General features: G+C 44.7%; 1 protein-coding gene across 1 annotated transcript in view; it reads left to right on the top strand.

Annotated features, from left to right (window-relative positions):
* NCAPD3 (non-SMC condensin II complex subunit D3) overlaps window positions 1-13,500 on the top strand; it is a 60,017-nt gene that overhangs the window by 32,271 nt on the left and 14,246 nt on the right. The window contains exons 17-24 of the mRNA XM_087939125.1: window positions 4,365-4,556; window positions 5,244-5,341; window positions 5,488-5,603; window positions 6,379-6,486; window positions 7,920-8,034; window positions 8,143-8,250; window positions 10,278-10,516; window positions 11,826-11,905. Of these exons, the coding sequence (XP_087795251.1) occupies window positions 4,365-4,556; window positions 5,244-5,341; window positions 5,488-5,603; window positions 6,379-6,486; window positions 7,920-8,034; window positions 8,143-8,250; window positions 10,278-10,516; window positions 11,826-11,905 (1,056 nt within the window). The remainder of the gene's footprint in view (window positions 1-4,364; window positions 4,557-5,243; window positions 5,342-5,487; window positions 5,604-6,378; window positions 6,487-7,919; window positions 8,035-8,142; window positions 8,251-10,277; window positions 10,517-11,825; window positions 11,906-13,500) is intronic.

Raw genomic sequence — 13,500 nt, 5'->3', positions numbered from 1 at the left:
ACACTGACTATTACTGTAAAATAAGGCATTAACATCAAATCACGGCTTTTTGCTTTTTTGTAATAATACAAACAAGTCATTTCTATAAAGATCCACCAATCTAATCTGTAAAACCCCAAAGTCAGAGTTTCATTCTTTTCCACATGAAGCACAAAGTTCAGAAGTGGTTTCCACGTGGAAGCAAAAATACTTGCGTTCTTTTCTTTAATCAAAGTGGTCAGTTTTGCCACTTCAGCCAACTCCACCAACTTCTGCAACCATTCGTCCATGGTAGGACTCAAAAGTGTCCTTCCATTTTTGCGCAGGTCTCTTTTTTAATCAACAAAGACGGCTGAATGCTAATTAGAAATTTCCCTCCCTCCTTTGCAGAATATCCATCATTACTGTACTCAGCGTGCCTGCAACTCCGAGCATTTTATTCCATGCTCTCTTTTTCCCCCCCTTTCAAATTTTACAGAAAGCAAAATAAAGGGGTGAGGTGCAGCTTCGGGAATGACAGGAACATATGCTGATTAGAAACAGCATCTGTTTATTACTCAACAGCGTGTAACAGTTTCTGAAATAGAACATGTTGTGTTAGGATGGATGATACCATCACAAATCCTAATTTTGGTCCATGGATGAGACACTTGGAATTTTTACATTGCCTGGGAGTTTTAATGAATCATTTCACATTTTTTGTCCTATTTTGAGACAAGTGGAGAAATGTATATGGGAGGAAGACAAGGTTTTTGGCACCAAGGAATATCACTTTTGAAGTTTAAAGGGTCATGGGTAACAAATGAGCAAGATGAAAGAGCTAAATCCAGATATTGCTTAGTCATTAAAAAGGCGTAGAAAACTTCTGATGTGCCAAAATTAAGCTCAGAGCCTCAGGTTTCAAAATCTCCTTTTTTGAATATTTCGGTTAATCTGATACACAGATTGTATAAATGTTGCACATTACTTTGAAGAAAGCTCTGACAATCTGTGTGTATGGAATAGACCCTTCTGTGGTTCTTTGAATGTTGACTCAGAGTGTTTAAAAACAGCTTCTGCCTTTGTTGTAAGTTAAGATAGGCTCCTGTAGTTTGTGAACCTTAAACTTTAGATAGCGTGAATTAGCAATAGCACTTAGGCTTATATATCGCTTTACAGTCCTCTCCTTGTGGGAAAAATTTGTTTGATACTCATTGTTTTTGGTACTCATCACACCTCCCAGAATCAATTGAGTATTGAGGTACCACTGTGTGATGCCCCTGTCGGAGTCTGAATCAGAGGAGGAAGACGAACAGCTGACAGGGAGTGTGAATGTGGCTCCATTGGCCGTGGAGGAAACTGGGAAAGGCAAAGTCCGGCTGGGCAGAGCAGGAGAGAGATAGAACAAGGGAGAGGAAGTTCAGAGGAAGAACCCTCTTCATCCTAGAGCACGCAGGGAGGAATGGAGAAAAGAGCAATGTGGGTTGCATGGCTTACGGGGGAGGAAAGGGCCCCGATTCCCTTCATTAGGCACACCTGAGAAGAGAGTTTAAAAGCGATGCAAGCTGAGTGCTATGTGTGCTGGGAACAAACGTGAATTTATCTTGTGTTGACTTCGGTTATCTGCGTTCCTGGCATTCTCCCAACTAGGTTGAATTACCGCCATTCCTTTTCTTGCCCTGCCGGACTAATTACCTCATCTTACCTTGACTGGACTTCTAGTTACAGATTTTGTTGACAATGCTTTGGACTTGAATCTCTGCAGCCAAAAGCTGTTCCTGGGGGAGTTTTTCTCCAGTCCAGAAGGTAACCAGGACATTGGGGGCAAAGTTGGAGCAAATAAAGGGACTCCTACTTATTATTTGACTGCATTGCCTTTGTGCCACGCCCCTTTGGGTCATCACACGCTGTACTTATTGCTTATAATATGATCAAGGATCTTACCCAATATAGACATTAAGATAACAAGTCTACACTTTCCTATCTTCTCATTTGTTCCTTTTTGAAGATAGCAATAGTACTTAGCTCAAAGTAGCAAAAAAGCACTGATCCACAGCTTCACAGTGCTTACAGCTGTCTGTAAGTGGTTTACAGAGTCAGCATTTTGCCCCACCCACCATCTATCTGTGTCCTCATTTTACTGACCTCAGAAGGATGGAAGGCTGAGTCAACCTTGAACCCATGAGATTCGAACCAAGTTTGAGCTGCAGTACTACATTTTAACCACCGTGCCACCAGAGCTCCCTGTTACGTTAATTATACCCATCCAATTCTTTCTGTTAGGGATTGTACCTGAAGTGTATAATAAAGAGAATGTATATTTAATTATTCATGTACTAACTGCAGCTAGAATTGTATTTGCACAACATTGGAAAGGGGAGGAGATCCCCACAGATGAGGAGGTAGTTAGGAAAATATTAGAATGTGCAGAGATGAATAGATTAACACTAGCAATTAAGTAGAAAGAGCAAAATGAGTAGTATACGATACGGAAAACAGAGAATAAAAAGAAGTTGGAAATGAAGAAGAACAAAGGAGTTGTTCTGACCAAGGCTTCCTGAGACACCAACAAACACACATAAAATCCAAGATCCTTTTTATTTCAGTTTAATGGCTGTGAATTATCGTGATTCACAGCCTTGAATGAGTCTTAAAATAGTCCCAGGGACGTTTGCCAAAGTTCTTCGAGAGACGTTTGATAAGAACGCACCTTTATCTGACTTGAAGTGCTGACAACGACTAAAGCCTCAATTAGTCTTTCCAAAACCAAACAGAGAACAAATTCACCACGGAGCTTTTAGAGTCCAAATCGATCAGAGCGAATGACGTTGCTTCCTGCAAAGATTTTCCTACCTTTGCACTTCCTTTATACCTTATATGAGGGGCAATCACCTCCAAGCCTTACTCCCGAGTCGCCCCTTTTGTCTTAGTTGTTCTTGCCTTCTAGCAGCTCTGTGCATGTGCGCACTGGGAACAGGCTCCCCTTGTTCCTCTGCCTCATTGCTGCCAGATTCAGGAGGCTCCGGAGTCAGCACATAACTCCCAGATGGTCCTGGCCCCATCTCTGTATCAGATGCAGGACCCTTGTCCGAGTCCTCCCCAGATCCCGGACTGGTCCCTGTTCTTCCCCGCTATCAGATTCTCTACAAAACTAACTTGAAAAAAAGGAGAGAGAGAGAAAGGAAGGGTCACCATCTTGACAGCTCCAGTTGAATTTGAGCAGGGGACCATGAAGGATGCCAATTTTTTGTTTTTTTAAAAAAACACGCTACCCAACTTTTGGGGGAGAGGGAGGAAAAGCAAGCAAGTACGAGGACAATGGTTGTGAGATTCGGAGGGCACAGCTATGGTGGAAAACTTTGTCCTCTTCCCAGTCCGGAAGAAACGTGTAGCTGCTTTCCCCTCAAAAGTGGGAGGAAAACAATTATAGATTTTAATGTTTTTTATTTTTTTAAACAAACACAGATAAAACAATACAGAAAAGCATAAAACCATCTTTCAATTACATACAGTGTGTTGACTGGTTACAATTCTTTTGTGCTACATGTCCATAGTCGTCCTTCACAAGTCACATAAATTCTCATATTTTCCATTTTGTGTGTGTGTGTGTGTGTGTGTGTGTGTGTGTGTGTGTTATCATTGTGGTTCTTTCATTTGACAATAACTATTTGTTCCACCACGTCATATAAGATATTCAACATTTTAAACCAATATGTAATGTAAATTCCATTGCCACTTCATCTAATTAAAAATACATTCTTATATCATTTTCTCTTAAATTCTATTATTTTTATATTGTAAAGTTATCTATAAAATATATCGTTTCCACACCTTTTTTTTCTAACCATTGATAAAATAAACCCCATATCTTATAATAGTGTTTTTCCGCAGGCTTCTGACAAACCACAACAGGAGAATAAAAAATAAGATAGAGATATACATAAGATGATAATTTGTTATTATTCCTATGGTGAGAATAATGAGATGTAATGTTAATAAGGTATTATCACCAGAAGACTTGTAACTGTTTAGCTGTTGGATGTATTTTAATCCTAAATTTAGAGAAATAATATCGATGTGAAAGTAAATGTTGTAAATGGTGAAAAATGTGGCACAAAGGCGTTTGGGCCCAGTCAACAAACTGCATGAGGAAAAAAATTCAATCTTTCTATTTTTGAAACTGAAAAATAAAAAACATTTAAAAAAATTATTTCTATCCTACATTAGGGTTTATTAAAAGAAGCTAGTTTCATCTTTTCATGCATCTTAGTTTTAAAAACGTTGCAGTTTCTCTGGACAAACCGAACAACCAGCTAATGGAGTTTGGCTTTCTGGCAACAGTGAAATTCAGTGACTGCGTCCTTATGATTGATTGTTCTCTCTTTCTCTCTCTCTCTCTCTCTCAGCCGCTATTTAAGTAAAGCTTTCCACATTTTGGCTCAGAAGAACAAATTCTCCTCTTCGTTCATTAACGGCATCATCTCTCATACCGAAACTGAGCGTGCGGCAGCGGCTTGGATGTTATTGGCAAAAGTGGCTGGTTCTTCACCCAAGTTGGACTATTCGAAAATCATTGATGCCTGGGACAGCATCAGCAAGTGAGTGAAATGTCGCACCAAAGCTGGAGTTAAATATGACAATCCTCTGATTTTGGCCTAACACAAAGGGCTCCAAACCTAGCGACTGTCAACCCTGAAGCTGACCTGTTCGAGGCCATTTTGAGGCTTCAGTGCTGCCACACTGGAGCTGAGCGGTAGGAAGGAGGAAACAGAGATAGCTGGAGTTTGTAGCCAAAATAAAATACTTTCTCCTGGGAACCAAGGACATTTCCACAGGTGGCCGGAGAGAGGAGGAGTGAAGTTACCAGGCAGCTGGACAGCACCCTGATTGGACCATGTGACTGATTGTTTGGGAAAGGGGGGAAACTTACTTTCAACTAGGTGCAAACCACGGGAATATTCAGAGTCGGTTTTCACCAGCCTGTGCCAATATGATCTATCCAATAGAACTATTCTTTGAACAATCTACCTGCCTTGGAGTTCCGGTTGGTTTGGGCATATTACTTGGAACCCTGACAGCGAGTGTAAGACTTGTGGACTTCAACTCCCAGAAGTCTTAAAGTTGTCAAGTTTGGGGATCCTTGGCCTAGCATAGTGATATACACACCCCCAGTTGGTTTACAGCCCAGGGTCCAATGAACCAAGGCACAACATGTGAATCTAGTTGCTTTCATTCACGGGTGAGAAGTGGGGTCATTCATCGCTTCATTCTTCTCTGTTTTCCAGACAGCCCAAAGCCAATCTGGAGACCATGGTGCACATCCTCAGCGTGATTGGAAGTGTGGCCAGACACCTGCCCAGCGGTACCAAGAGCAGGCTAATGAGTGAGAGCTCCCTGAACAGTCGTTTGGGAGGGTACTTTTCTGGAAGCAACCGTCTGTCTTACGGATTCTTCTTTGTGGTGAGAGGGAAGAACTGTCTATGCCCCTCAACACCCATTTACTCTGGGGGGTTTGGCCTTCTTTTGCAGATGATCTCAAATGTTGGCTGCAGGACTTCCAGTGTCCTTTGGAAGCGATCAGCCCAGCTATCGAAACTCTGCAGAAGCTTAGCCAGGCCGTCACAGACGCCCCAAAGGAGATGCAGGTGAGGCTCGGCGAGTCTTCAAAACCATGGATTTTATGTCCCAAAGGTGCTTTTTCAGGAGGCAACTGGACTTTCTGGTTTTTTTTTTCTTTTGAAGACGTTTCGCTTCTCATCCAAGGTGCTTCTTCAGCTCTGACAAGATAGTGGGAAATGGAAGGATTTATTCTCCTTGCAGACAACTGGTTATATGCATTCTTTTAGAGAGTCATTGAGGCAACCTGGAGATTTAACCAGGGTCACCTGAGTGATGCAAATGGGTGTGGAGCCTTTTGGGAACTGCTGAAAGGACGGTGTTGTAAACTGGAGATAGATGATGTTGTATCCCTTCTGTTGAGAAAGAGCTGTTCAATTTCATCATATATAGCCTCTTTGATAAACCTTCAGGTGGCCTCAACGACCCTCTAAAAGGATGCAAATGACCTGCTGTCCGCAAGGAGTGTAAATCCTTCCGTTCCCCACCATCCAGTCAGAGCTGAAGAAGCTTCTTGGATGAGAAGCAAAACGTCTTCAAAGAAAAACAAAGAAAGTCCAGTTGCCTCTTGAAAAAAAGTATCTTTGGGACAACCAGGACCTGTCCTGGAGGACTGAGAATCTCCCTAGGCAGCTTACCTGTATGCTGTTCAGGTGGAGGTAGATCACACCAGTCTCAGGCTGGATAAACTTGTCATAAGACCCAGCCGTCCTCCTAGCCACAAAGAAGTGGGATCCTGGGGAAGGTTGCTGTGATAACTCGGCAAACATTTACTCAAATTCCACCCATCTCATGTTTGAACAGGAGCTGCTGAACAACCTGTGTGGAGATCTTTTAACGACCTGTGAGCAATATATCTCCAAAATAGTCCTCCAAGAATTTGGCACGGAACAGCTGCAAGAGGATGTCTTGGTAAATAAAACCAGAAGGGTTGTGAGTGGTCAAATTCTGAATATCAAATGTTGAGGCTGGAGGAAGCCTCAATAAAAGATTTGTAAGGACCAGCCTCTCTTCTCCCCCCGCCCCCGCTTCAAAACAAGTATAGACTCTTGAAAACTTTGTATTTCAAAAGGAACCTTTTATTGAAAAGGGTGTGAAAGCAAGTCAGAATTCAAAGCAGGTTCTGAGGTCCCTCAGGGCATACAAGTAGGATAAAGGAGATTAGAGCCCCCTCCCCAACAGTCCGATGTGGATTCCACCAATCCAAAGGGATGAAGATGTTATTATACAGGCATCTCCGAGAAAGCAGGTAAGAAAAGTTGCAATCCACATGGCCCCCTCTCTTCCCCTTGCATTTCCCCCAAGAGGTGAGACTTTTCCGGGCATCTGGGGCGCCAGGCAAAGGTTATAAGTCAGGTAAAAGGTGATGCAAAAGACAAGGCAAGAAATAAGATACCCAGGATACATAGAGAGGAAAAAGAACTAAACGTATCAAATCTGATTAAAGAATGGCAGATACAAGGATCTGGCATTTGTCAAGGCAAACCCTTCTTTCCATCTCACACCTTTTGTGGTGTGGAGACAATAACTTGGTCCTCAACACCAATAAGACCAAGGAGCTTATAGTGGACTATAGAAGGAACAGATCAGACATCCAGCCCTTGCTTATCCATGGAGACCGAGTAGAGCAAGTGGCCAGTTTTAAGTTTCTGGGTGTTTCCCTAAAAGAGGACCTGACCTGGGGGTGCTCACATTGCAGGACTGGTCAAAAGGGCCCAGCAGAGATTATACTACCTGAGGCTTCTCAGGAAACAACAACGAAATGAAAAACTGCTGGTGACCTTCTACCGCTGCACCATATAGAGTATCTTAACTTATTGCACCTCTGTATGGTTTGCCAATTGCACAGGGGCAGATAGGAAAGCACTCCAGAGGGTTAACATCATTGCCCAGAAGATCATGGGTTGCCCTCTCCCCTCTTTGGAAGAGCTTTATAGCTCCTGCTGCCTTAAGAAAGTTCAAAACATTCTCAAAGATCCATCTCATCCTGGGCACCCCCCTTTTTTTTTAACTATTACCATCTGGCAGACGGTACAAAATAATAAAAACAAGGACAAATAGGCTGAAAAACAGCTGCTATCCCAGGGCAGTAGCTCTTTTGAATTCTGCTGTATAGGGCAGTGTTGGTGTGATGTCGGGGGTTTTCAATTCAATGTGTGGAGTGTGAAGGATGTGTGTTTGTGTTTATTTTCATGGTCAGGATGTGCACTGAAGATGCTTGATTTCGTTGTACGAGGTGCAATGACAATAAAGTAAAGTAAATTAGCTAGATTTCCACAGAATAGTATTTTAATACCAATTTAGGATTTCCCTTTCTAGTTTCATGGCTTTGTTTTGTTCGGCAGGTGAGGCACCTCTTCACCTTGGGTGAGATTGCGCAGCTCTGTCCGGCCAAAGTGGACAAGCGCATCTTCTTGCTGACCCAATCCCTCTTGGCTAGTCCTGACAACATGGAACATTGTAAGCTCTTCCTCCTCCTTTGGAGGGACCCCCTGCAGAGGGAACGGCCTCCTACTTGGAAGTCCTTCCTTATTTTGTGTGTGTGTGTGCGTGTGTGTCGTTTTCTAGTGTCCAGCCCTGCGGAGAATGAGGACCTTCCAGCATCCCAACCGTTGTCACAATTCCGAGGGTCCACGATGCCTTCTCCAGTCCGAGCACATGCATTCATTACTCTGGGTAGGACACCTAGGCGCTTTGGGTCGGAGGGGCTGGGAGAGGGGAGAAGGCTCGCCATATGCCCTCCTTTCTTTTTCCCTAACACCCGCGGACACAGCCTGTTTGCCTATCTAAAGCATTTTGTCCTCGGTGGTTCTATTTCATCTAAGTCCATGGTGGAATGAAGATAATAGACAGTAAGACTATTAGTATAAGGTTCTGTGTTTGGTGTCCTTTCCTCTCACCTTCTTCACTCCTCTCCCTTCCTCTCCTCTCCTTCTCCTCTCCCTTCCTCTCCTCTCTTCTCCCTTCCCCTCCTCTCCTCCCCTCTCTCTTCTCTCCCTTCCTCTCCTCTCCTCTCCCTTCCTCTCCTCTCCTTCCCCTCTCTCCTCTCCTCTCCCTTCTCTCCTCTCCTTTCTCTCCTCTCCTTCTCCTCTTCTCCTCTCCTCTCTCTCCTCTCCTTCCCCTCTTCTCCTCTCCTCTCCCTTCCTCTCCTCTCCTTCCCCTCTTCTCCTCTCCTCTCCCTTCTCTCCTCTCCCTTCCTCTCCTCTCCTTCCCCTCCTCTCCTTCCCTCTTCTCCTCTCCTCTCCTTCTCCTCTCCTCTCCCTTCCTCTCCTCTCCTTCCCCTCTTCTCCTCTCCTCTCCCTTCTCTCCTCTCCTTTCTCTCCTCTCCTTCTCCTCTTCTCCTCTCCCTCTCTCCTCTCCCTTCCTCTCCTCTCCTTCCTCCCCTCTTCTCCTCTCCTCTCCCTTCTCTCCTCTCCTTTCTCTCCTCTCCTTCCCCTCTTCTCCTCTCCTCTCCCTTCTCTCCTCTCCTTCCCCTCTTCTCCTCTCCTCTCCCTTCTCTCCTCTCCTTTCTCTCCTCTCCTTCTCCTCCTCTCCCTCTCTCCTCTCCCTTCCTCTCCTCTCCTTCCCCTCTTCTCCTCTCCTCTCCCTTCTCTCCTCTCCTTTCTCTCCTCTCCTTCCCCTCTTCTCCTCTCCTCTCCCTTCTCTCCTCTCCTTCCCCTCTTCTCCTCTCCTCTCCCTTCTCTCCTCTCCTTTCTCTCTCTCTCCTTCTCCTCTTCTCCTCTCCCTCTCTCCTCTCCCTTCTCTCCTCTCCTTTCTCTCCTCTCCCTTCCTCTCCTCTCCTTCCCCTCCTCTTCTTATCCTCTCCCTTCTCTCCTCTCCTCTCCCTTCCTCTTCTCTCCTTCCCCTCTTCTCCTCTCCCTCTCTTCTCTCCCTTCCTCTCCTCTCCTTCCCCTCTTCTCCTCTCCCTCTCTCCTCTCCTTTCCTCTCCCTCTCCTCTCCTTCTCCTCTCCTCTCCTCCTCTCTTTTTCTTCCTTTTCCCTCCTCTCCTCTTCTCTCAAATTTAGTTGAACTAATGATTTCTTATCCCTCCCAAAATACGAAATAATAGCGTCTGGTGAGTTCCTATGCCACCTTAGACATGAAAGCTTGCTAGATGACTTTGGGCCTGAAAGGCAGCTGGGTGACTTGGGCCCAATTACCCGGAGACCCTGAGTTCTTGTCCCGCTTTAGGCGTAAAAGCCAGCTGGGTGACTTGGGGCGAAACACCAAGAGACTGGGAGTTCTAGTTCTGCCGTAGGCATAAGATCTACCTGGGTGATTTGGGGCCAGTCGCGCGCTCTCTCTCTCAGCAGCTCACGTCACACGGTTGTGAGTAAAATAGGAGGAAGAAGGAATACTGGGTCTGTGTGGAATGGATTTAATGATTGCCCGCCTCTATTGCAGGGGGATAAAAGAAAGTGGTCACAAAAGGCCTACAGGTTTTCTCGACAGTAGCAAAGCCTTGCCAAAGGCCGTCCAAGGCAAATATTCCGTGACGTTTCGAAATCCAGTGATACGATGTGGTCAGGAGAAAACTAGCGGCCCCGGAGCTGTAGCCTTAACAATCAAACTGGGACTCTGGTATTCCAGATCTGTCCCAAGATTCTCCTTTTCCGCTTTCCCCGTTTCTGGTTTTTTTTTTTTTGTTTTTTTTTGCTCTCCCTGCCATTTCCAGACCAGAAAGAATCACAGCCTTCTCATTTTGCTGCGTCCCTTTACGGCAGGAAAGCTATGCCTGCAACATGAGGACCTGGCGAAGAAGTGCATCGCGGCCTTGGCTCGCGAACTGGAGGTGTCCAAGGACGTGGCCGTCCGCAACAATGTGGTGATTGTGATGTGCGACCTCTGCGTCCGCTACACCACCATGGTGGACAGGTACATTCCCGACATTGCCGTGTGCCTGAAGGATCCGGAGCCATTCATACGGAAACAGACGCTCATCCTCCTTACGAATCTCTTGCAGGTGAGGGGAAAGCAGAAGGCCGGAATTTAAGCTTCTTCATTGTTTAGACTGGGCGACTCGGAAAACGTAGAACAGAGTGTTGAATTTATATTTACCGACAAAGAAATAAAGGGACACTAATACAGATCTATTTCAAGTTATTTCATTCTCATCAGCTAGCCATATCCTTCTGGGATTCGAACCTACGATACTTGCATATTTGGTAGATGTATTAACCTCTAAGCCACAGGCTCTCCTTGTTTTGCTGGCTACACGTCACAGTGGTGCAGTGGTTAGAGTGCAGGCTATTTCTGCTGGCTGCCGGCTGACTGCAATTTTGCAGTTCAAATCTCACCGGGCTCAAGGTTGACTCAGCCTTCCATCCTTCCAAGGTCGGTAAAATGAGGACCCAGATTGTTGGGGGCAAGAGGCTGACTCTATAAACCACTTAGAGAGGGCTGTAAAAGTATTGTGATGTGGTATATAAGTCTAAATGCCAGTGCTATCTTCCTTCCTTCCTTTCCTTCCTTCCTTCCTTCCTTCCTTCCTTCCTTCCTTCCTTCCTTCCTTCCTTCCTTCCTAGTGATTAGGATGTAGTATGGCAGGCTGACTCTGCTCACTGCCAGCAGTTTGATTCTGACTGGCTCAAAGTTGACTCAGCCTTCCAACCTTCTGAGCTTCAGTGAAATGAGGACCCAGATTGTTGGGGGCAAGAGGCTGACTTTGTAAACTGCTTAGAGAGGGCTGGAAAGCACTGGAAAGCGGTATATAAGTTGTTTTTTTGTTTTCTATCAAGGCAACCTGGTCTACCCAAAAATGGGACGGAGCACACTGCTTTCGCCTTTCATCTCCAATCACAGGGTGCTACATTTTCATTAGGAGCAAAACGTGGAGTTCACTTTTTCTGGCATGGATTCAGGACAACCATTGTCCAGTTAATTTAAAGATGCCATCCTGGAAAACCTAGAAAAAACTGCAGAAAAGGGAAAGATGCTGGGGTTTGTTTGGAGCTTTGAGCAAAATAAATAAATACATATACATATGGCATTCGGCTTTGCTCGGGTATTTTCCCACGTCATACCCGAGCAAAGCCGAATGCCATACATGTAAGTACCCGCGAAAACTTAAGAAAACATATATACATACATACATGCATACACACATACATATACATATGCATATACATTATCTATCTATCTATCTATCTATCTATCTATCTATCTATCTATCTATCTATCTATCTATCTATCTATCTATCTATCTATTAGGAAGACTGTATCCACATTTTCTATCCAAAAGGCTAATTCTTGTGCTGTTTTGGTTTGATTAGGAAGAATTTGTGAAATGGAAAGGCTCTCTCTTCTTCAGGTTCGTCAGCGTTCTGGTGGACCCCAATCCAGAAATTGGCAGGTAAGGAAGACCTTTTGGAAGTTGGTAGTTGGTTCAAAGCTTGATTGTGTCTCCCTTTCCTTCCCAAAATCTGGCAGAAGGTTCCAGCTAAGCCTTTTCTCCTTCAGGCAGTTTTTAGAAATATAGATCTATCTTCCTTCCTTCCTTCCTTCCTTCCTTCCTTCCTTCCTTCCTTCCTTCCTTCCTTCCTTCCTCTTCAATTAAGTCTTGCATGCATTAGGGTGGTAGGGAAAGCAGCCATTCTCTTATTAAATCAAGTCAAATATTTATTACGGTCATAAACCAGCATAACTCTCCCTTCCCTTCTCACCATGAATTCTTAAGATGTCTTCTCTAGAGTGATCAGTGAGGCTGATTTTTTAAGCTTTTAAGAAGCAAACCATTTTTAAAAAACAATGGTGATACAGGGGGCCAACTAATTTGGTTTCTCCACAATGCCTGAATTTAGGATGATCTAGTCCCATATCTTTCCAGCAGGGGGAAGTACAGCGTTACCTCTTTGGCCTTCGCTTGGCTGAAATCTGGTTTAGATTGATGGTGTTTGCTTAAAGAACAGGAGGCGTTGATACCTGCTGCTTTATTTATACTCGGAATTGTTCTTTAAACAAACACCAGGCAGCTTCCTTATAGGGCTTTTCAGTCCATCGCGTAAACTTGCATCAAAGTACAGTAAAAACAACGGTTCCGGAGTCTGCGTGTACAGAAAGAGGAGAAGAATGCGTTTTCCACCGTGGCATGTGCCGTGGTTTTTAAAGGAAACCCCGGTGGGAAGGCAAAGCCCTGTGTATTCACTAAGGACTTCTCTGGCTGGCATTTCCTAATTCCATCCTGGGCACAGGAAGGTCAAGCATGGTGAAACTACCACATTGTAGTTTTCCAGACTGATTTCAAGGCTTGCTTGCCTTTGATTTGATTTGGATATCATTTACACTCAGGTGTCAGGGTTCCAAATAATATGCCCACAGCAAGCAGAACTCCGAGGCAAGTAGAAAGAATAAGAAAGAATAGTTTGATTGGACTTATCATATTGGCACAGGTTGGTGAAAACCAACTCTGAATATTCCCGCAGTTTTCGGCTAATTCTCACCCTTTCCCAGTCAGTCAGTCACACGGTCCAATCAAGGTCCCGTCTGGTTGCCTGGTGACATCGCTCCTCCTTTCTCCGGCCACCTGCGGGAATGACCTTGGTTCCCAAGAGAAAGTGTTTTGTTTTGGCTACAAAACTCCAGCTATCTCTATTCCCTCCTCCCTATCCCTCAGCTCCAGTGTGGCAATACTGAAGCCTCCAAATGGTCAGCTCAGACAGCAACCGTTCAATCCTAAGCTACAAACATTCCCTTCTATTGGCGTGTGTCAGAGTTGGCTTCATGCGAGTTAGTGCTAAATATTAATGCAGGCTAATCGTGGTTCGTTGGTATTCCTATTGGCCATTCAAAGTTACAACGGCTCTGAAAAAAGTGACTTATGGCCTTTTTTCACGCATCCCCTGTGGTCACTGACAACTGGCTCACAGTTATGATGGTCGCCCTGTCCCTGGGGTCACGCCATCCCCTTTTGCGACTTTCTGACAAGCAACGTCAATGAGGGCAAAACTC

Source organism: Pseudonaja textilis, chromosome 9, assembly GCF_049901715.1.
Source record: "Pseudonaja textilis isolate UNSWEBS1 chromosome 9, rPseTex1.2, whole genome shotgun sequence".
Classification (NCBI taxonomy): domain Eukaryota; kingdom Metazoa; phylum Chordata; class Lepidosauria; order Squamata; family Elapidae; genus Pseudonaja; species Pseudonaja textilis.
This window is presented reverse-complemented; position numbering and strand designations above follow the sequence as displayed.